At 41.0% G+C, this 23738-nt stretch overlaps 1 protein-coding gene across 1 annotated transcript in view; it reads right to left on the reverse strand.

Moving 5' to 3' along the window:
• Positions 1 to 6138: 6138 nt before the first annotated feature.
• Positions 6139 to 23738, reverse strand: part of ASL (argininosuccinate lyase) — a 30169-nt gene continuing 12569 nt past the window's right edge. Inside the window, exons 7-17 of the mRNA XM_018556796.1 lie at positions 20836 to 20913; positions 19595 to 19672; positions 17760 to 17812; positions 15481 to 15543; positions 15276 to 15390; positions 13127 to 13211; positions 12297 to 12356; positions 10316 to 10399; positions 9304 to 9384; positions 8258 to 8364; positions 6139 to 6404 (exon numbers count right to left, since the gene is read on the reverse strand). Coding sequence (XP_018412298.1) covers positions 6257 to 6404; positions 8258 to 8364; positions 9304 to 9384; positions 10316 to 10399; positions 12297 to 12356; positions 13127 to 13211; positions 15276 to 15390; positions 15481 to 15543; positions 17760 to 17812; positions 19595 to 19672; positions 20836 to 20913 — 952 coding nt within the window. The 3' untranslated portion in view covers positions 6139 to 6256. The remainder of the gene's footprint in view (positions 6405 to 8257; positions 8365 to 9303; positions 9385 to 10315; positions 10400 to 12296; positions 12357 to 13126; positions 13212 to 15275; positions 15391 to 15480; positions 15544 to 17759; positions 17813 to 19594; positions 19673 to 20835; positions 20914 to 23738) is intronic.

Below are 23738 nucleotides of genomic sequence, written 5' to 3' on the forward strand. Positions count from 1 at the left end.
TGCTCCAGTTTTGATATATTCCCCCCCCCCCCCTCCCCCCCCATGCATCTTGTTATGCGCATTTGGGTGCCATTAACTGAGTCTCCAGTCACAATTGGTACATGAGTGTACATGAACAAAATCATGTCGCACTTGCAGTGCCAATACTGTTAATGGCACCCCAAATGTGACAGGCAAGATGAGATTTTGTACGCATTCATGTATTACACAAGTGTAAAAGGGGGCTCAATGTGTATATTAAGCCCAAAACTGTATTTCTAGTTTTGGGCAGTGGGGGGAGAATTGTTTGGTTGAATGTAAGATAAAGATGAAGACTAATATTTGGAGACATACATAGTAATGTTATTTGGGAGATAACAGTTATGATGTTTACATGTATTTTTCCTCTTTTTTATATAAAGAATGTATAAGTATGTTTATTGAAATAAAAATATATTGAACCGAAAAAAAAGAAAATCAAATGGTGCTTTACTTTGACAAAAGCAACAAGCCAAACAGATTTTTATGTACTTCGTGTTTTGAGTTTGTGAGTTCTTTTAAAATAGAGTATAATTTTCATTATGTGAATCCAGAAAACTAAAGGTCATTGGGAAAATGTTGTAGTGACACTTGTTTTATAAAACAGATAATAAGTCGCTTGTATAAATTTGGGAGGCATACACGGATCTCTTGTTGTGCCAGAGCATGAACAATCATAGTACATTTGTGCAAGCATAGGTGATCACAGAAAATAGACAGTGACTGGCAGTATGTCCTGGAATCACAAGGGCGGTTTGATGGTTTTATGAAATTATCTGAGTCCATTAAACTAGATGTTTGGTGGTATGATTTAAGCACATGCAGGGTTGTCAGACTGGTAGAATAGCTGATAGGGAAGGATTTGCTTACTGTAGCAAAAAGTGGGCCTAACCTATTCAGAGTGACAAAGTTCATAGTAAAAAAGTACAAGTGAGCTGATATGAGTAAGTGCATAGTGCACCTATACAGTAAGTACGAATACCAAAATTAATTTCTGGAATGCAAGGGGGCTCTACTGTCCAGTATACATTTAGACATAATGATAGATAGATACTGAGACGTACACCCAACATACAGAACGTGATAAGGAGTACTATTCGGTGTACACATACAGTATACAAAAAATAAGAACAGATATTGAGAATTACACCCGGCATACAAAACATTAAAATAGTAAAACTTTATTTTAAAACATAAATAAATGTGGCTTTGGAGACTGTTCATTGTGTAAATGTATATAAGGAAACAAAAAAGATGAGGGTTTTGTGTCGCTTTAAAGAATGGGCAAAAATCCCAGTAGCTAGATGTGCCAAGCTTATAGAAACGTACCCCAAGAGACTTGCAGCTGCAATTGCCACAAAAGGTGGCTCTACAAAGTATTGACTTTGGGAATTGGGAATAGTTATGCACGCTCAAGTTTTGTTTGTTTTTTTTGTCTTATGTATTGTTTGTATCACAATAAAAAATATTTTGCATCTTCAAAGTAGTAGGCATGTTGCGTAAATCAAATGATACAAACCCTCAAAACATCCATTTTAATTCCAGGTGGTAATGCCACACAATAGGAAAAATACCAAGGGAGGTGGTTTTTTTTGCAAGCCACTGTAGAGCAACAGAAGTGGTACAGTGCAATGTCTACATACAGAATCAGCGGATAATCTGATAAAGACATCCGACGTACAGAACAAGAGAAGTGGCACTGTATCAATACAAAAAGAACATATACTGACAATTAAAAACAGCATGCAGAACAAGAGAAATGCCCAGTATACAGGACCAGAGAGTTACACCCCAGTATACAGGAGGAGAGAATTTGTGGAGAAGTGGCAAAAAGGTAACAATAAATGCTACAAACATCTATGTATTAATATACTGAAAATTCGGAACCGTCCAGTGGAGTGAAAGATCACTTTTCTTCCTTTTCTTCCATAAAATGCTTTCCTGACCATTCTATTTTACAGATTAACTGGGATAACCTGTTTCCTGAAGGGATGTTGATACAAAAGCTTACCATTTCCTGCCTTTGAGTTTCACTGAACCTGACATGCAAGTATTAAAAATGGTCAAAAAGGATATGAATTTTGGAATCCCTGCCCAAAAAAGGCAAACAGAGGGCAAATGACTAGTCATCAGTATTTCATACGACCTCCCTAGAGATGATCTTTCCCCCATTACTGACTTACCATTCCTTGTTCTTCACTGTGTCTCTGTCTGAAGGATGCCATCTTGCTAGAGGCAGGTCTTTGCTTTCTCATGTCAGAGCTGCTCTTTGATGACTGGTGATTTGCTGACTGGTGAAGGGATTATTCAGGAAATAGCAGCATACATGGAGTAAATTATTTTTTTTATTTACCCTTGCAGTGGGGCTACCCCCGCACTGTAAGGGTTAACTGATCATTTTTGACTAGGTTTCGAAACAAAAAAGTTATACTCACCCAAAGCTCTGAACCGGCTTGTCCTCAGACCGGTCCATTGAGTGTCTCCCCCCCTTCCCCTGCAGCAGTCTAAAGTCCCATAAATCATTGCACTCTGTATTCAGTGTACAGATGTGAGGATGCTGAGGAAGATTCCAATGCTGCAGGAGAGTTGACAGGCTGGAGGGGGAGCTGTGACAGCTGGCCGGCTTGAAGCGTTAGGCGAGTATAACTTAGTGTGTACTAGTAAGATGTGTGTCTCCACAAACACCAGTTCTCGGATCTTAAATACAGTTGGATCATTTAGAAAATTTATTTTCCATAATGGTCTTTGTAATTTCAGGCAATTTTCATCCTAAAGACTCAAGACACTCACAAGGGGCATAGTCAAGATAGATGAGGTAATTGTGTAGAGATATCTCGGACGGAACACCCTACTGCACATCCGCTTAAGTGAGAAGTGGACCTAAACTCAAAAAGTGAAGATTTGCTATGCTATAGGGAACATTTAAAAATATTTTGGTGCCTGGAATTCCTCCTGAAGGATGGCAGACCACTTCCATTGTCTAGGCACTAGGAAGGGATTCCTGCTACAATTTCCTGCAGCAGAAATCCCTAATCTGCCATTTACAAGTGGCAGCTGTCACAGCCATTCAAGTTAATGATTGGGTGACAGTGGCTGCATTTGAAAGTGGCAGAATTCCGGCACACGGTGCTGAAACGCATGTTATACTATTACATACGATTACTAATCAATCACTATCCCTGGATGCACGATTGATACATCCAGGGATAGTAGTGATTCCTAACCACATGTAATCGGTATCACATACGATTACACGTGGTGTTGGAATTCTGCCACTTTCAAATGCAGCAGCTGTCACCCGATCATTAAATGGAAGCTTAGGGATTCCTGCTGCAGGAAATTGTAAGTGCCTGATGCAGGAATCCCTAACTGCACCTAAAATATACGGTAGGCGTGAATGGGGCCTTAAAGTTAGATTTGGTTATGTCACTGCTGTGCTGCTCACTGTTCTCATGAGGACTTGCTGGAGAGGAAAGAAAAAAGGACCTGCAAACAAGCATTTTCCTGCTTCTGCTTCATGTATTCTGTGGATTTGTGCTTTTCAAACCTCTGCAGCTACCACTTGATTATTCCTCCCATCAGCAGACTTATCTTGGGGGAAAAATGGAATATACATGTTTGACAACCCTATTTGATGGATATTGGTTTTCTAGAGATAATTGCCCTTCATCTGCTTAGTTCAAATGATGTGTACATTTACATGCAAGTCAGTGAAGACAATAGTATGTTAATCAGATATCATCATACCCAATGCCAGAGCAAGTTCCATTGTCCAAACCTCCCTCCTCTCTTGTACATACAGATGCTCCTCGGGTTGCGATCAATCGACTTAAGATCTTTCGCATTTACGATGGAGTTTACTGTACAGTACAGTAAACTTCCAGTTATCTGGCACTCACGGGAAATGGTAGGTGTCGGATAATTGTAGTTTCTGGTTGCTTGAGAGTTAATAGTAATTCTTAAGCAACCTGCCCCGAGGCGCTCTGCTTGCCCATTCACCTGCCGGCTAGCTCTCGCAGCCGGTAGGTGAATGTAAACAGCCAGGATCAATAGCAAGACTGCAATTGGCTATTTCTAAGTACAATAGCCAATAGCAGGCTGGCTATTGCACCCAACCACTGAGAAGAGGAGCAGACCTGAGAGAGGACTTTCTCTCTCTCAGGTCCACTCCTCCTCTTAGGGGGCGGGGTTTCAATAGCCAGCTTGCTATTGGCTATTGTAATTTGAAATAGCTAATAGCAGTCTTGCTATTGATCCCCATTGTGTACTGCCTGCTGCCGACCACGGCAGTACAGTACACAAAAGTACACTCCTAGGTTTGCAATACAATCGGGTTACGATGACTTTATCAGAACGTAACTAACTCGAGGAGTGTCTGCACTCATAAACACAAATGCTTGGCTGTACCAAGTGTTCATGTCTATGTTCAAGCACTCAGAGCAGGAATGACCCTGCACACCCATCAGCCCTTAAACCTCCATGGGAACCTTAAAATTATCAAGTGAATAATAAATCAAATAAATATCAGTGAACTGAAAATAAAAAAAAACACAACCAAAAAACAATACAACATGTTTATATTTGAATTCACTTTGTAAATATACTATTTGCAGATATAAAATTATAATAACTGAATACTTTTTAGCATCTCTACAATATGCTTCTACTTTGAATTACTTTAATCAATTACTCTGATCCCTATAGAAGCAACAGGAATGCTTATTTAAGATGAACTCCAGGAAGATATAAAAGACAAATTATTGCAGCTTTGTATTAATTAATACATCATTAAATGCAGTGGCGTAACTAGTACCTTTAGGGCCCCGGTGCAAGAAACCATGAAGGCCCCCCCAACCCCGCACCGCCATGGCACCGCATGGTTAACAGGAAGGCTGCCGAGGTCCCCAGCAAGCGCGGCACCTCAGGCAGCCGCTTCAGTTTAAAATGTAGTGCCGGTGTTCTGTTGAGAACGCCGACCCAGTATCTGCGTTTGCGCACAGACGGGATTATCGAGGAAACCGGCATTTATTTACAAAGTATTAGTTTGTAATGGTTAATTGTGACCGTTAATAATATGCCGTCCATGGCAGAAAATGATGCGTGGCAGGAAATGATGGAATATTATTAACGGCCACAATAAAAGATTTAAACGAAATACTTTGTGAATAAATCCCGGTTTCCTCGATAATACCGATCTGTGCAGATGCTGAGGTCGACAAATTCAACTACGTCGGCGCTCTCGACAGAACACCGGTATCTGTGTTTAGTATCGGGGCATTTTCACGAGTATGAGCACTCGTGAAAATGCCCAGTATTGGCACTGACTGGTGCATCCCTACTTAAAAATATAATGCATTGCTGGGACTTTTAGTCCTACATAGTTGGAGATATTCTGCATTGCTGTATAATCATCATACAGCAATGCAGAATACCACCAGCTATGCAGGACTACAAGTCCAAGCAATACATTATAATAAAAGTCAGCAATGCTGAGTGCCACCAGCATTACCCCCCTCCCCTTCCCACTCCAGACTTACCTTATTTCTCCTGCAGGGCCCTCTTCCGTGTCTCGGTGGCCAGGGGGCGGAGCTAAGAGGAGAGGGTCCTCACACTTCAGAATGTGCTGCACAGCCTCTCCTGCCCTGCCGCACAGCCGCCTGTACAATCTGCGGGTGACAGAGCGGCAGGGAAGGAATGGCACGATCTCAGGGGAGGGGCCCTCTTCTCCCTCGCTGGGCCCCCCCCCCAACAGGCAGAACGCCAGGGCCCGGTCGCAATTGCGACCGTTGCGACCCTGGTAGTTCCACCAGTGATTAAATGTGACTTGATATCAGTTTTTGCAGTCCTCTGAATAACAGAACTCCGACAGGGACAAGCAGCACAAGGAGCCAGTCAGCTGTGCCGTAGTGCTCATGCGCTAACCAGGGCCATTCTGCTAGGAGGAGAGCAAAGAGATGAACTCATCAGTCTGCTGCTTCTACTTTCATTGTCCAGTCACAGGCTAGGGGCACAGACAAAACTTCTAAGTGTTAACTGCAGCTGAGAAAAGTCATGTCAGACAGGGCTGTGAAAATCTTAGGACTGGATGATCAACCATACAAAATCTGTTGGCATGCAAAACAACCTTATATGTATTTTACTTGTGTATCTGTGTTTCCTGGAGTTCAGCTTTAAATATGTGCAACATCTCTTTATGTTACATATCAAATCTGTTCTATGGTCCTGTTATCCCATGATACTACTGATTCTTGTGATTTTTCAGCCATGTTCTCAGCTGTTCCACCTGTGTCATCACACAACTCTTTGCTGTTCCCCCTGCTGCTGTGTACTGCTCCACGCTGTTGGTGTAGTTCCACACCTTGGACACATCGTTGCTGAAGAGTGGACTGCAGAAATAAAAGGAGAAGCCCATCAGCTATCTAGTTAAGAATGTAAAACCACTAGGTGATCTCATTAATATCTGCTACACAAATATTTTGCCTCCTATTGAAGCATATTGCCTTTGTCCATATAAAATACTACAACAATGCAGTGTTCAATCTGAGAAGCATCAGGTAGATTATATTTTTTATAAAGGGTACATACTTCAGGCTTGAAGGTGTTTGCATTATTCTCACTGCTGAGAGCTATTACAGACAGCAACTCTTCACTTCACAAATTTACATTGACTGAACACAGGGGAGAAACATACCCCTAATCTCTTCATAAAGAGAACCTGTCTACCGAATGATACTGCCATGCCACATAGTGGGCACACCAGCCCACTTCAGGCAATACTCAAGTTGAGGAAAAAAATAACATAAATGAACACACACATCCACACACAATATACTTACATTAAAGTAAACTCAGGGATGGAAACAACCCGTTGTAGTGGGGTTCCCCCACAGTGCAAGTGTTGTGGGTGGTCCTTCGGTGTCATCACTCACATTGCAGCACAATTAGTCCTGCATTGTATATGAGGAGGTAAGCATGCGGCTGCAGGAGGGGGAGGGGAACCAGTCACACAAACGGAGAGAACCCGCCAGATCGAGGAATAAGGTATTAGGCTGGGTTCACACCTAGGCGTACCCAATATGCGCGATTAGCGGGCTATCCGGCTGTAATGGATACGCGTGGCAAATACGCCCCAAAAGAAGCTCCTGTACTTCTTTGGGCGTAGTGCGTTTTGCAGCGTGTTCCAACGCGCTGTAAAACGCCCAGGTGGGAACCATGCCCATAGGCAATCATTGGTTTTCACATGTTGAGCGTTTTATAGCGCGTAGGAACGCGCTGTAAAACGCCCAGGTGTGAACCAGGCCTTACACCTTATTACTCTACCATATACAACCATTTAACCCTAGCAGTGTGTGGGGGCTCAACTGCAGGAGTATTTATTTTCTTGTGCCTAGAGTTGGGCTTTAATTATTTTTACACATTAGGTGTCCCCCACTCATGTTAGAAGTAGAAAATCATTTTAGTGGCTTCACTTTGACTCTCAATTGATGAGGAAAAGGGTCTTCAATGCATAGTCTATTTACAGTTTTGCACATCTTGTTTTTTTTCACAATTTTGATCATAGGCTTGTAGTTAAAGTGACACTAAACTCAGGAGTTAAATGTTCAAAAATGCATTCAAGTGCCTTCACTATTAACAAAAATGTATCTCATTTGTGTATCACTCGGCTGTAGATCCTCAAATTATCTCTGAATTGGTGCTGACATTGTCCTTCCTTCTGGAGGGTGGATACTTTTGTTCCCCATGGTCCCTGTGTGTGTTGTAAAGTAGCCACCGCTCCAAGCTCACTCCCGTGATGGACTACAATCTCATGTTTAGTTTACTAATTTGTATTGAAATCATAGTCTATCACAGGAGCAATTTTAGTGTCACTTTAATAAGTAACTCAATAACATATGATCTTTTAAGTTTATTAGAAATGTTTGAGATTATATTGTGATCGTTTGTATTAAAATTATGTTAGTGTATTTTATTGCAATTATACATTTCACAGATGTCAATTTTCCTGTGATGTATAAAAACAGGATTGCCATAGTTTTATTATACAATTCCTTTGCTTTTGGAAATATAGAAGTTGGGAAGGTCTTTAGTAAACATTCACAGCCATGTCAGAAAAAAATGGGAAAATTGTCCAGACAACCAAAGGGTTAAAAGCACTGCTGAGGAACATTACTAGACTTGCCCTTAACTCAGTAATAGCTATCTTGTTAAAATATGTTAATTCCAGATCATATAAACACACCTGATGCTCTTCAGGTCTTCCAAGGAGAGATTATTGAGAGCAATGCCTTTAGTTTCCGCTAGTTGAACCGTTTTACCAGAGACTCCGTGTGCTTGTCTGAAGGGCATCTGTTGTCACAGAATAAGAAGAGTTGAGTTTGGTTTCCTTTATCTTTTTATTGCACAACTCAGCACTTAAAAGCACAAATTATAGATTCATATAATTCAGATTATAGCACAAGAAAAGAACACACCTTTCCTGAAATCCCTTAAAGAAGTATTCCAAAGCTTTGTAAAGAGATTTTTCAAGAAGCAGTGATTTGCTTCAGGAGAGGGAGCCTTTGGTGCCAGTACTTTAGGCGCCCAACAAGGCAAACGCACAGGTCATTTAATTTCAGAGTTAGCACAATAAATTCTTTCATTTTGCAGTATGCTTAATAAAAAATATTATCAAATGACAACTGCACCTTTGGTACAGTTCTCCTTTAATCAATTCCTCCTTGAGCCAGATCCTTGGTGTGAAGTACTACCCTTTGTCGCTTCCTCTTAGTGCACTGCAGCCCTATTTATTCTTATGGTAAGCCAAACTCATAGTGGCCTCTTGCAGACCAGCCGAGTATGGGATTACCCGTAGGAGTAACTGAGCCTGTGACACACATGTGCACTAATAAGAAGATGTCTTCACTGGAAAGGTTGTGTGACACTGGGCTGGGCCGCACATTGTAGATCACTGGATTGAAGAAGAAGGCAAGTATTTGAGTTGGTGGGGTGCACCAGGCGGGGAAGTGATTGAAGGACAATTGTACCAAAGGTGCAGTTGTCCTTCTAAAGGACTTCATTGGCAAAAACAATAAAACTAATTTGGGCAGATTTCGTCATAAGCCATTTTGGCTCAAGTAGAACTACTGCTACGTCATGTGTAAGAAAAGTGTTTGCAAAACAATGATCAATCCAAGATTACATCACAGCATGTAAGGCACTTTCTAAATACAAAACAGATCAGTCCTGTCCTCCTTAGAGATGCATAACTTTCTATTATGGCTGGAAATGAATCCAGGCATTTCTTACCCCTTTCCTGACCAGATAATAAGCAATGTCTGTAGCCAGCATATCTGGGCTCAGCGCTTTCTCCATTGCTTCTTTGTTTATCTGGAACATAAAATGACAGATTAGCACACAGAGAATATATTTTCCAAACAAAAAGGTAATTTACTAAATAAATAAAATCAAACAGAATTCACCATATTCACCCCTGGACACAACCTTTGACTATGTTCTCTTAAGCTGGGTACACAAGTAGGACATTTCTGCGGATTCAGCAGAAATAGGCTGGAATTGGAGCTGTGGGGGGCCCTAGCCCCACAAAAAAGTTGATGATTGGATCAATTTTTGCCAAAGAGACATGCTGGAAAAACGGCGGAACGATGCTTGCAGCTGACGAGTGTTCTGACAGCTGCCAGCGCCACTGTCAGGATACAAACGTACACAGCGGGAGATTTGTTCATCCGCGCTGTTAACGTGGATTGAGTAATCTGTAATTTTTTTGGTTCAGCCTGTGACGCTGAACAAAAAACATAACAGTGTATACCCAGCTTCACAATGCTTCTATATTATCTATGAAATCTCCTCCACATAACTGGGTATGAAATCTTTACTCACTCTAATCATGAATTTGCCTAACAGTACTTCATGTAGATCTGCCAGTAGCCACCAATGAAGCCACTCAGGGACTGCTTGCTGCACAAGTTCCAACCTATTGGGTTCTATGGGTAGTGTATAATTAACTATCTAACTTTCAGTGTTTTACTGAATAAACACCATGACACACATCATCAATAGCAGGATCACTAAAAACTGACTGTAGAGAAAACACTTCTGTTCCCATGTAGTGCTTGTGAGAAAATGTTGCCAGTGAAATCTCGTTCATCCAGTCAGGCAGGAAGTGACATATGGAAATAGGCGAGTATTTCTCTACGCTATTTAGCCCTGCAGAGCAATCCTGTTGCCATTGTCAAGATCACTAGTGTGACATGGCTCTAAGCCTGTAAGAGTTTGAAGAAATACAATAGAATCATTTTACCTGCAATGTGGAGATCACTCCAGACGCCACTTGAAGTACAGCACATACTGTATCATAAACATCAAACATGGCCTCCTTGTCTTCCTATTCAGGGAAACCAAAAACAGTCCAGTGTTATTACATCTCTATAGAAACTGCAGCAATTTTCCATTACAATTACCATCAATAGATTAGTAACAAAGACATGCTAATCTCATTTTTGTCCCTCTGCAACAGCATTAACAATTATTGTAATCATTGAAAGACTGATGGCAAAAGCAGCATGACAATGACATTTCTGGGAATGTTCTATACACAAACAGTGTACACAACTGTTGCCAGGGAAGGAACATTTGAGTATTCCTCTCTATATATACAGCTGCTACCTTTACTGTCCTAATTCTGGGTACAAGGAGTAAAACTACTGAGTATTAAATGACACCCATAGTGTGTAAAATCTTCTGAAAGAGAGCAGGAATAAGTAGCAGGTTAGTAAATAGGGCATTGCTTTTAAAGTTCCTGGTAAAACCAGGGGCATATCTGCCGCGAGGCAAACGCGGCATTTGCCTCGGGCAGCAGATTCCGGCCCGGTACTTTGTGGCCTGCAGCCAGCTCACAAGTTAGGTACACGGTCAAGGACTGACTTGCGGGAGCAGCTACACGGTCTGCATCTCTGTCGGATGCAGACCGTGTAGCTGAGTCTCCGGCGGCACCCGGATCCTTTCGGCCAGCACTCTTTCAGTGAACGCTGGCCGAAAGGATTGTGCAGGATCGATTGGGAAGGTCTGCAGCAGACCCTACCAGTCGACCACTGATAACCGGGACCGACGTGCCGTCTCACAGCCTCCTCCCTGCAACAAGGTAAGCAGGAGAGGGGGCTCTGAATTGTATTTTAGGTGCGGGGGGTTGATCGGGCGCCCGAGTTTTGTCTTGCCTAGGGCAGCCCCAAACCTAAATACACCACTGGGTACAACCACTCATTCTCGTAGGGCTAGGAGGAAGGGTGACATTGGCCCTTTGTCAGATGAGTTGTAGGATGCTGCAGTGTCGCAGGTTACTCAGGTCTTGCTTTCCCCATCCCAGAAGCTTACGTGGTTGTTTATACTTCATAGGGTGTATAGGTCACCTGACCATCTGTACCAGTGGGGTACAAGAGATTCACCTGCCTGTTCTAAATGTGCTTACATCCCAGGAACTATTATACATATACTATGGCCTTGTCCCAAACTTGAAAGATATTGAATTTGAGTAGTGACTAACATTTCTACAGTATTCGGAGTAGCTACTGCTCTGGATCCTAAAACTTGCTTGTTGGGAACGTTGGATACTGCACAATGTCAAATAGAGATTCTTGCCCTGCTCATTCATACCTTGTTTTTTTGCAAGGAAACTAATAATGCAGAATTAGCTCTCCCTTCATACTCCAACACTGGGGTCTTGGGAAGAACCAAATAAACACTGTTCTACCGAGAGAGAGAAGTTGCTCGCAGAAGTTTTTTAAAGTTTGGCAGGGGTGGCTAGAGGCCCTAACTTGGCCCCATCTCCGCTGATCCTACAAAACCTATTGGAGATAAAAGGTGTTTAGTTCCCTGAGGTTTTTTTTTCTTTTACGACGTATTACTGATGTGTATCTATTACAGTATGGTATACCATACATGTATATTATGGTGCTTAAGCCTTTGTATAGCCGTACTTGCCTATTTTTATGCTGTGTCTCTGCCCCTTGTTTTGGGATGTAGCAGGCAAGTATATGTTTTTATAGTTATGTGTTTGTCTGTAAACTTTGTTAAACTTTTCAATAAAAATTACTTGATACACTTTTTTTAGTTTTTACTGTTTTGGACAGCATGCCCTAAAATTCAGAGCTGAAGGTTTATATAGCAGCAGTCACAAACTGCCCTTTCCACCTCTGGCCCTGCTGGGATGTAGCTCTGCTGTAGCATTGCAGAGCTCTGGGGAAAAACCCATTAGTAAACAGATGAAGTAGGTAGGTAACGCTTACCTGAAGGTCCTTGTTGTAAGTGCTAGGGAGGCCTTTCAGTGTCATAAGGAAGCCAGAGCACTGCAAAAAGATGCACAAACTGTATTATTTTATCATGTTTAATATTTATTGCACTGAAAAACTACTACACATTCCTAAAACAGATCTTTTCAAATAGAAATGGATTTCATTTCATTGAAAAGATACAAGTAGATCTAGTGTAAAACAAAATGATGTAAAGTTCTTGCTTTAGAATCTTGACCTAACAAAATCTTTGTAGCATATTGTATAATTATCATATGGTGTATTGTAAAAGAGTGTGGAGTGCAAATAATACAATTAGCTGAATATAAAAGAACTATGGGATATGTATATTACAGCGCTGTATGTCATTTATTATATCTTATTAGTGAGAGACAAAACATAAAGCTTGTGATCCTTCTTACCATTACAGCCCATAAAAAGTCAGTTCCTGGCTTGTCCCTATAGGTCTAAAGCATAAGTACCATGCTACTGAGTGTCTGTTGATTGATATTTATACCCCTCTACTTACTTAATGGTAAAGCACAGCATGCTTTGTCAATGCTCAGCTTTATCAGTTCTGCAAAGCTAGAATTGGGGCTCGCTCTTCTCAAATTAAATTGTCTAGTCAGTTAACAGTGTAGACTGTAGACTGTATCAATTTCTATGGCAGTATAAAGAGTTGTATAGTCACTATCAGTGGTGGGGAGGGGTTGCATCATAACGGTATGGTGGCCAGGCATTTAAAAAAAAAAAGCATAATTTCAACACTGCACTACACCCTTTCTCCAGAAAGACTTGATATGAATATTTTAGAATACTTAACATACACGACCAAAGACACGTCCAGCTTTGCTGCGGATAAGTTCCAAACTGTCAGGGTTCTTCTTCTGAGGCATCAAACTGCTCCCAGTACTGTGGAGAAAAAGATAAGTTCTCACTATCCAATGCAGTTCCTACACAAGACTGTATTGTCCCATTTCTCCAGATTTGTTCCTGTTATAGAACTGCCTTGCTAATTTCAGGTGGATAATTACTATTTAACACAGTGGTGAATTAATAAGTTTCTTTTTAGTTTTAGAGGGATGCAGGATGGTTCACATCCTTTTCCATTTTTCCCCCTTTACTTTCAGTCTCAAAGACACAATGGGAAGTGAAGGAAAGTATCTCCAAAGACATGGGAAGTCCCCTTTAGACAGCTGTAACCAGAAGAGGTGTCCTCATTGGAAGATCTCCCTTCTATTTCTATTCCAGTGACAACTGTAAAATTGTAAGATAAAAAGTTTCAAAAAAGTCCAATGTTATATTAGCGCTCTCCAGAGGGGTCTATATGTCGTACGCTGGTGTGCAGCTCCTGGCAGGGACAGACAGGGGTGTCTGGTGTGTGCGCTGGAGGAAACAAAAGCGAAAAACCAAAGCGCTAGGTTGTGGTGCTTCGGTTTTTTCACTTTTGTTTCCTCCAGTGTAAAATTGTAACACACAAGCAGCAATAAAAAACCTGGCAGTGCTTTTAACGCTGCCGTACTCTCTCCGAGACTAAAACAAAAAAGTTTTGGCTATAAATACCTTTTAACCTATCAAGGAGAAATTGTCATTTGTGGTAATTTGTATGTGTATCTATATTTAACATGTCTATTAACTGGTTGTTGTATTATTTATATTTATTCAATTATATTTTCACTTTAATTTTGTTATTTGTATGAAAAGTTATTGTACAAGTAAACATTTAACACTTGGATGGATTTTTGCTGGGTTGCCAACCAATATAGAAGTGACTTATTTAGAAAGCTTTACCTCTACCAGGAAAAGGGGTACAATGTCTCATTCAGCATTGTGTGTGCTATTCAGGTCTAATTATAACAAGCTAAGGTTTCTGCCTAGAGCTTATCCTAGCTTCACTTCTACTTCCTTTATATACTTATACTTCCTTGCTTGCTTGGTCAGTAACTGACTTGGATTTAATCCGAGTCCTGATGTATATACTTGTTCAAGGTCCGTGATGCACAAAAAAAAGGGTAGGAAAAAGTAAGGATAAGGCCTGGAGCTTACACTTACAAGTCAGCATCTACCTTGAGAGGCTCTTTTTAAGCAAAAACTGGAAATATGTTGTGGTTACTTCACAAAGACTCTAAGGCAGGGGTGCCCATAAGGTCGATCGCGAAGCGATCACTGGTAGATTGCGATGTTCTCTCCTCCCACCCGTGTGGCTTCTCTGGATCCCCGCTGCTCTCCCCATCTGTATGCAGCGGGGATCCGAGAAGAAGTGAAGGAACCGCTGCAGCCGGGGGACGGAGCCGCTGTCACAGAACTAAGGCCGAGCGGTGAGGAGAAAGAGAGAGACGCTCGGCCAGGTTCTGACAGCCAGCGCCTCTCTCTCCCCTCACCGCTCGGCCTTAGTTCTGCGACAGCGGTTCCGTCCTCCGCCCCCTCCTGTGGCTGAAGTGCTTCTTTCACTTCTCCTCGGATCCCCCGCTGCCTCTGCCCGGGAGAGCATGAGTTGAGTCCCCATGTGTGCGTGGCCGAGCGGCAGAGGATCGGTACATATCAGTGATCCTCTGTGCAGGGCAAACACTGGAGCGATCAGCTGATTGCTCCAGTGTTTGTAAATAACTGGAAGACACATAGTACCATGTAAAGTAATGTACAGATTCATGAGAAAAAGAAGCTTTCAACAGTTTTAGTTTTCATTTTATGTAACAAAAATACAGATTTCATATCTATTCAGTGTTTAGGTTAATTAATCATTTTGGAAGTGAATGATTATGAAATTAAATAATGAATGCACCCCGGAGCTACAGCAAATGAATTCAAATGTGAAAATCAAAAATGCTTTCAGGTACATATTAGACTAAACATTAAGAATGGAAACGAACTGAAAATACAATACTGCTGTTGGCGGTCTTGCCGTTAAAGGTTGTCTTCAGCTAAAAACTTGTATTAAAAGCAGTACTGCCAAGTTACATTCAACTTTGTATTCACCTGTAGGAGTCTGACAAGGTAACAAAGCTGAATTCTTTGGTGCTGTAGATAATGAGATCTTCAGACATCTTAGAAAGGTGAGTCATGCACAGAGAGGCCCAGAACAAAAACTCAGCTGAAACAAATCATTAAAATAACATTGCATCAGATTATTAAAATACCATTTTCTCTAAAGCGGGTTGATTTTTAGAGTAAGAATTTGTACCTATAAAGTCCCGCTCACTAGTTGCATCCATGCTATTTAGACTGACAGAGTCAAACTTGAGTTCTGTTGGGAAAAATGGAGAATAAATATCACACTCATGATAGGATAAAGGTGCAAAAATATTGCAACCAATTAATACACATCACAGAAGCTAGATCAGAAGATGAATTCTGATTGGGCGCTGCAAGTAGCCCTCTTTGTACTTGGTGCTTTGCAACTTGCCTTGTTCTGATAAATAAACACCTTGGTATCTCTGCTGCCTAGTCTATGGGGTTTATTTATAAAACTTAGCTGTTTGCACAGCAATAGCACCCCTAGATGGTGCTTAAAGTATAGGCAGGGCTGTCCCTATAGTAAGTGTCACCTGTTTTGTCCTGGAGGGGGGAGGGTTTGTGCTGATAGAAAATTCCTGTGCTTTTATAAATGAACCACTATGTGTCAGGATGACAGCAGTTCATTATTGAACAGGGGAGAAAAGGATATTTTAGTTTTTGGGGAGCACTGATAAGTTCAATTAGCCATCAGTTTCCTCTTTTATTTGAAGACTCTAATGTCAGTATTCCCCACACTAGCTTGTGTTTCTGCCAAAACTATACCAAAGTCCTTGATAGCTAAACTCTTTCAGGTAATGTCACTTTATGCAGCATCCATCAGGTGATCACAACACCTGAATTCAATGAAGATATCCTGGCACTGCAGCCCTGCGATATACAAGAAGCCATCATTAAAGCAGAACTTCAGCCAAAAATAAGATGAAAATGAAAAGCTCAATTAAAGATAAAATAACATAACCCACTTTTGCTGCAATATTCTCCTTCATTTCAGAGATTTTCCCCACAGTACTCTTCTGCTGCTAGATGTCCTCAGTCTGATGGCCAACATTATTTAATCCTCTTTGTCTGAGCTCAGGTCCTCCTGGACCCACCCCCAGCCTGTGACTGGACAGTGAAAGGAGAAGCAGAACAATGATGAGCTCTCTTTGTGACTTTCTCTTCCTATTAGCATGCTTCTTGTCAGCACAAACTGATTGGCTTATCAAGTTTTGCTTCTTCCTTTCACATTCCAGCCCTGCTGTTTAGGGACTGCAAGTGGCCCTTGTCAGGTCAAATCCAGGTACCTACCCTGCTTACATTTAATGATGTATTAATGATTACAGAGCTGCATTAATTTGTTATTTGATATCTGCCTATAGTTCAGCTTCGATTAGCCTAAGGTACACAAAACTCAGAGGAGTTCAAGGTGTTTTTAATGTGGAACCCTAATTTTAGACAAAGTACGTAAGAGATAGAACCTCTGTCATGATTTGACTGTTGTCTGACCCTACTGGGGAGATTCACCTTCATCTATTGTGATAGAAAATACAGTGGGGGGAATTTATCAAAACTGGAGCAGACAAAATCTGGAGCAGCTGTGCATGGCAACCAATCAGCTTCTCTGTCATTTTCAAATCTTAACTGAGCAAACTGAAGAGAGAAGCTGATTGTTGCCATGGGCAACTGCTCCAGATTTTGTCTGCTCCAGTTTTGATAAATTCCCCCCAGTGTTTGCTAATTGCCACTAGTGGCTAATTGCCACTAGAATAGGAGATGAGAAGCAAGATGTAGGGACATCTGACCTGGTTCCTATCAAACCTGGGGTTTCCCATCACTGCTGGGTAATTTCCTTTAACTTTCTGTTGAGCCTCTGGGAATGGAAGTGCTGGTTAGTTTCCCCAAAGGGGAGATACCTGACAGTTTCTAACCATTCACCAAACACTACAAAAATACTTTAGCTACAGTTCCATTTTAAATACAATCCCTGCAATTTATTAAGATTGTCATGGCCACTCATATGAATTCTGGCATCTGTATGTGTAACAAATGTCGCAAGTAGTGTGAGATTCATGTACCTGTCAGAAATAGGTATATGAATCTGTCACTATGAATGCATGGTGGGGGCAGGCGCTGAGGCTTGAGTATCCATACCAGATACTGTACTTCATCCTCAGTGCACCTCAGTAACACAAGCTTAACAAAAATCACATGCACATCCTTACTGAGCTCCCAACCCGGCCACTGCGCCTGTCACACAGGCACGCACAGTGGCAGAGGAGTTTTGCTATGGGTGGGCTACACCTGATGGGGAACTCCGAAAGACTACTTCCCCATCAGGTCTGCCTTACTTGTGACTGACAGCTGAGGGCAGTGGGCTGATTCTATAGCTGCTAGTGGGAACTAGGCCAATGTCAGTATTGAAACATAACATCACAAATTGAAAATATAATTTTTTGTTATACATACCTTTGCACAAAAGTTCCCTGTCTACTCCTAAAGGGTTGCCAGCTATTGCACCACTAGAACAAAAAATATGGTAGGAATGACATAGCATGTATTGGCAATGAAAAACAGAATTTTCTACATTGCACAAAAATACAATACTTATTAAAATGTTCTATAATAATAATAAAATGTTAGTATTTTCTGTATCCAATTAGTTCCTGCGCTAAAATAATTCTTGTGATCAGCATTTATGGTCTTTACTGCCTTCAATGCCACTGTTATTACAACTGTGGTATTCTTTAAAGCTGAACTCCAGGCAGACACAGTTAAAAAATACATATATGAGAGATTGTATTCCTGTCCTGAGAGTTACACAGATCTGCCACAGAGTACAGTTCTGTATGGCAAGGAAGGAGACCTGCTATTTCTCGGATACTGCGCAGCCCCCCATTAAAAGGATAAGCAGCAGAATGTTGAGCTCGTCTCTCTGTCACTCTGCTCTCTTCTGTCAGAATGCCTCTTGTTAACACATGAGTACTGAAGTACAACTGACTTGCCATGGGTGCTGCTTCCCCCTCTAGCGGCCTGAGCTATGCTCTACAGGGGATTGCTAGAGGCCGATATTTAGTTAAATTTAGACACTTAAACTTGTTGCATTTAAAAAAAATGCATCTTTGACTTTTTTTGACTTTTAAAAATAAATTCTTCCCATGTGTTCTCATTCAAATGGTGGTGCAGGACTGTATACTCTGTACACTTTACTAAAAACATCAATTTGCATATCTGTATAAGCATTGCTTACATTACAATGTACTTGCCCTCAAGGGAGCATAGATTTGCCTTGTTGGAAATCACGGTCCTGCAGTCAAAGGCTTATCGTAAAGAGCATCTTTCTCATTCTTGTATACTTGTTATATACTGGAATACTTTTTCACCACTCATCATAATGATATGTAGTAACCTAGCCCTCAGCTTAGAGCTTTCTCTCCAACAATGACTTGCTATTTGTTTTATTCCATCTGAGATATCGGTTTCTGTGAGCTTTTTTTCTCCAATATAGAATTCCCTCAGTCACAGCTGTTGGTTACTTTGGATTATACAGGTTGAACTGGAAGAAATAGTAATATAAAGACGGACCTGGACCTAAATGTACCTGAGCTGTGGATTTATCTCCACTGTAACACAGTATACAGGTTGTACTGGAAGAATAAGTATTAATATAGGGAGGGGCCTGGACCTCAATGTCCCTGAGCAGCGGATCCATCTTCAATGTAACACTAATGCCTGCAGCTCGATATATTATTACACTGAGGGAGGAAGCAACAATAAAAAGGAGCCTATAGATACTGTATCAGATGGCAGTTGGGCATGCAAGAATGAACAAGAATGATCTGACAGCCCTCAGACACTCCACTCCTGAGAAGGCTCCATGAAACAGCTTCAGCTCAGAGGTAAATTTGTATTGAAGTGGATAAAGAGGAAAAAAGGATAGAAGATGAGTAATGCAGACAGTGGTGGCCAACGCCCCTTTGTAAAATTGGAATATTACTGATCAGGGAAGTTTCCTAACCTGCTTAACTGATGTGTACAACTCATACACAAGCCCAACAGATATAAGACGATCTAGCCTTTTTTAGTTTCTATCAAGTAGTGGTAATACAGCAATGAAGAAGGCATAACAATGCAGAAATCATTGCTGTTCTTCTGCAGCAAGTAGTGAGCCATTATTAGCAAGATGAGTTGAAGAGGTTCAGAGTGGTTGAGTAGAAGAATAGAAGAAGAAAGTGACTGAACCGGTTTAGTATTTCTCAGCTATAAAATCCGCCTCTACTATTACAAAAACAAAAAAACCTTACCTGCCAAGGGGCAAAACATTTATCCTCTTTCTTAGTTCTCCCAGTCTCTCAGCATCCCTACACAATGCAACTGCATGGCTGCGACATGAAAGCACAAAATGATTATTAACATCCAAAACACATCTAAACAGCCAAAACACACATAAATAGACAACGATAAGCCTAAAAAAAATGTATGTACCATTAATAAAGTAAAACAATGGAAAATGATACAAAACTGGCAATGTGAGGTGGTCAGTGGTTCCCACATCTGGCTATAATCCCACTACCTGCTGCATTTAAAAGAATGTTATGAGTGGTAATGATGAGATGCTTCAAACACTGCATATAAATTTCATTGCTTCTGCAGCCATTGTCTCTGGCTCCTCAAGCCCATAATGATCCTGTTACTTCCCCAATCACTTGTTTATTCTACATTATCAATACTCTATTGTGATAACAGATAACTTAAAGTCAATGTAAACCCTAACAATGAACTTCTTTTATTTGCTTTGTTTTGGTCTGTTAAATATACCATTTAAATATGTTATTCTTTTTATAAGTGCACAAAAAAAGTTGATCTTGACAGAAAATTAGAGCTACCTTATCTGTGTTCTTTGAGCTCTGCCTTTGTTATCTCAAAGAGATTATAAAGTCCCCCCAGCCCTGTTTCTTATCTTGGGACTACAAGTACCTTAGTGCCTATGCTTTGGAGATAAAGGAAATGGAAGTGGTTGACCAGTTTGGCAAAAAACAATGTGCAGGGCTGACACCACTCAGTACAGTGTGTGTTGTCTGCCCCAACAGGTAAAGAGCGGTGTTCATGTCAACAGCTAACAGAGTTTTTAGATGGATAAAATATGAGTAAATGTGCTTGCATTGCAGAGATCTACTGTTTTTTTTTTTGTTGCCCAGTCCTACATGAAAGTGCATTTTAAAAAAAGGTACAAAAGGCTAAAAGAAAATGTAACACCATGGAGTGCAGGGGGAGCCGCACTGCAAAAGGTATTTTTTTTAACTTCCCCAGAGTTCAGGTTTTATACTCAAGTTATAAACTTTGCTACGTCACTTTGCACAGTGCTTATTCACAGTGAATCACTCAACGTTAAGGGAAAACTTGCAGCTTCAATTAGAAACATAACAGACTAGCTGTCTGAATTAGAAGTACACCTATTGTACAGTTGTAAGGCTTAAAATGTATCAAATTCAATTTTTATAGAACCTCTGTAAGAAAGTGTTTTTAAACGTTTGGGCCAGATTACCTTAGAATCCAATGACTCCAGCGTATAGGCTGAGCCCTCTGCATGTGAGTATATCCTGGAAAAAGTATATCAACTTCTCTGAAATAAAACAAAATATGTTTAGTGTTTTGAGGAACAGTATAGATTCTCAGTTGAAGTGGCAAGATTTAATAAGGCAAAGCTTTTTACTGACGGTTGTCTAAAATGGTTAGTAAAAAGCCCAGTCAGAGGAGATCATATTGTAGACCTAGTAATGACAAATAGGGATTGACTGACTGATGTTGTGGTGGGAGAAAATTTGTGTTCCAGTGTTAAAATACGAACAAGTGAACAAATAATATACAAAAAAAACAAAGTTTTTGATTTCAAATTTGCTGAAATAAGTTTTTTTTTTTTAAAGGAGCAGGAGTCAGTAAAGCGTGGGCACTATTAAAGTCTACCATCCTGGAAGCAGCTTATATACTGTATATCAGGCACAAAAATATAGTATGGAAGAATAAACCCATATGGTTTACTAGAGGTAAGTAGGATACAGTAGTAAAGGAGAAGGTAATCAGAATATAGGTGATACAAGGAAACAGAAAGTTTAGCTGACAGTGTAAAAAAAAAAACAGACAAAAGAAGACCAAACAAGAAACTGAAAAGGAGGAAACAAACAACCCTTTTTAGGTATATCAGTGAAGGAAGAAAAGATAAGATCACAAAGATGAAAACTGGGTACAGCATCTATGTAGATGGAGACCTGGATTTAGCAAACCATTAACCCCTTTACAGTTATAGGCATAAGGGCTATTATTGAACGGAGCTGCTTGCAGCAGGCCAATTTCTCATCCCTAGGTCCACTGCATTTTCTAATCCTGTAAGCTCATGGTTACTTCAGCAACCATAAACTTACTTTTAAATTGTACCTGACACTTTTTCTTTTACTGATTTGATGCGATCAGCAGCCTTCAAGGTGCCAATTACATCCAAATGATATGTACATTTGGTGCTCCCAAGGCTGCTGATCTCATTTACCAGTCTACAGTGTGCCTCAATTTTCTGTCCAGTGTGTCTTTCTCTGCTCCTTCCCATTACATTACCAGTGATGGGCTCGGGCGTGTTCCCAGCTCCACGTGCCGAGCCCGCCAGGAAGCTGACAGGTACTGAGACATTTCCTGATCTATGCAGCTGCGGACCGGGAAAATGTTTCGGTACCTGTGATTGGCTCGGCACGTGGAGCTGCGAACACGCCCGAGCCAATTGCTATACATTACCTGTCCTGGAGTGCTGATTGCCAGTACCGACCAGCAGGAGGAAGGAGGTCCTGATTCCCCTATATAGATCTGTAGTTTGACCACATTTGGCGTAGGGATGCACGGATACTAAAACTAGTACCGATACTCGTCCAAATGCTCTGATACCGGAACTTCTGGTCAGTGCCATAGGGGAACATGGAGCCAGCTTCCCGGGCAATTAGGAAGCTGGGCGGCGAGTAATGACCGAACTCCCGGCTTCCTGATTGGCTGGGAAGCCGGCTCCATACTGATCAGCTGGGAAGCCGGTTTCCCGACCAATCAGCATCGAGCCGGCCCAACATTGTAAATGTGAGCATTGCTTTTATTTAAAAAATGCAAACACAGAGAATATAACAATAAAGACAATCACATAATTGCAGCTGGGCACAAACTGAACGATAGTACAATGGTGCATGATTAGTATAAAATTATGCACATATTAGCCTGCACTAGATGCAATTATACAAATGAATGTTTAAAAAAAAAGAAAAAAGTCTTCCTTTAATGCAAGATAACCTGAATGTACGCACGCAGTTTAGATTGCCCAATTACAATGGTGACAATGCGAGGACATTGCTGTAAGAGTTCAAGGTGACTTTTCTTACAAAACAAAATGGGCCGTCAGCATTCAGCATGCATTATGTTGTAAGTTGCAGGTCATAACCTGCATATTTGTAGGCAGCGGTCCTGCATTTCCCAATCATAGTTATTCCACAGTAATCCACAGTTATGTTGGATCAGGGCAGCTATTTCTTTTTATAAAAGGGAATATTGTGACAACTTCATGTTTGGCTTTCTCAATAAATGTGCTCTATATGAATTATTCCAGTGCTGGTGCGGGAAGGTAGGCTCCATACACTGTTGTGAACACATAAGGTTTTTGTCAGCGTATAATTAGTTGTAACATTTGAAAACATGTTACAACCGCTGCTTCCAAACTAACGACCGGGCTTTTCTGATTCTCCTTCTCTGCATATACAATGCCTACACTGAGTGGCCAGATTATTATGACCACCTGACGTTTGTAGGCAAATTAGCTATGATTAGCTATAATTTCGCTCTGAAGTTGCTAGAGGGCCAGACCATTATAAATAGGGAAGCAGGTTGTTTACCACGACAGTAGAAGTGATTTGTTTCTGAAGATATGGGTAAACAACGCAATTTAATAGCCTTTGAATGTGGGATGATTGTTGGCGCTCGGCGCCATGGAGCGAGTATCAGCAAAACAGCAGAATTCGTTAAATGTTCAAGAGGGGCTCATTGTTAAAGTGTTTAAAGACTGGACTGTCAGCCGAAAATCTGGGTCTGAACGTGTGAATTGTGGCCGTCAGCGGCTAGTCAATGTTAGGGCAGAACGGAGAGTGACAAGACTGGTACAAGACAACAGAAGGGCAACAGTGCAGTGTCAGATTCCTCGCATCACCTTTCAACATCTCGTGGAGTCACGAGGCGGCCCAAGAAGTACTGATGGGGTGGTCATAATAATCTGGCCACTCAGTGTAAATATTCCCTATTCACCCTTTGGACCTATTCATGTTTTACTGTCAGAGACCAGAGAATTGGTGAATTGAATTTAATTCGTTTTTTGTGTGTGTTTTTTTTTTTTAATTGATCAACAAAAATAGACCCATGCAAAAGCGAAAATGT

This window comes from Nanorana parkeri, unplaced genomic scaffold (assembly GCF_000935625.1).
Source record: "Nanorana parkeri isolate BGI_ZX_2015 unplaced genomic scaffold, ASM93562v1 scaffold253, whole genome shotgun sequence".
Classification (NCBI taxonomy): domain Eukaryota; kingdom Metazoa; phylum Chordata; class Amphibia; order Anura; family Dicroglossidae; genus Nanorana; species Nanorana parkeri.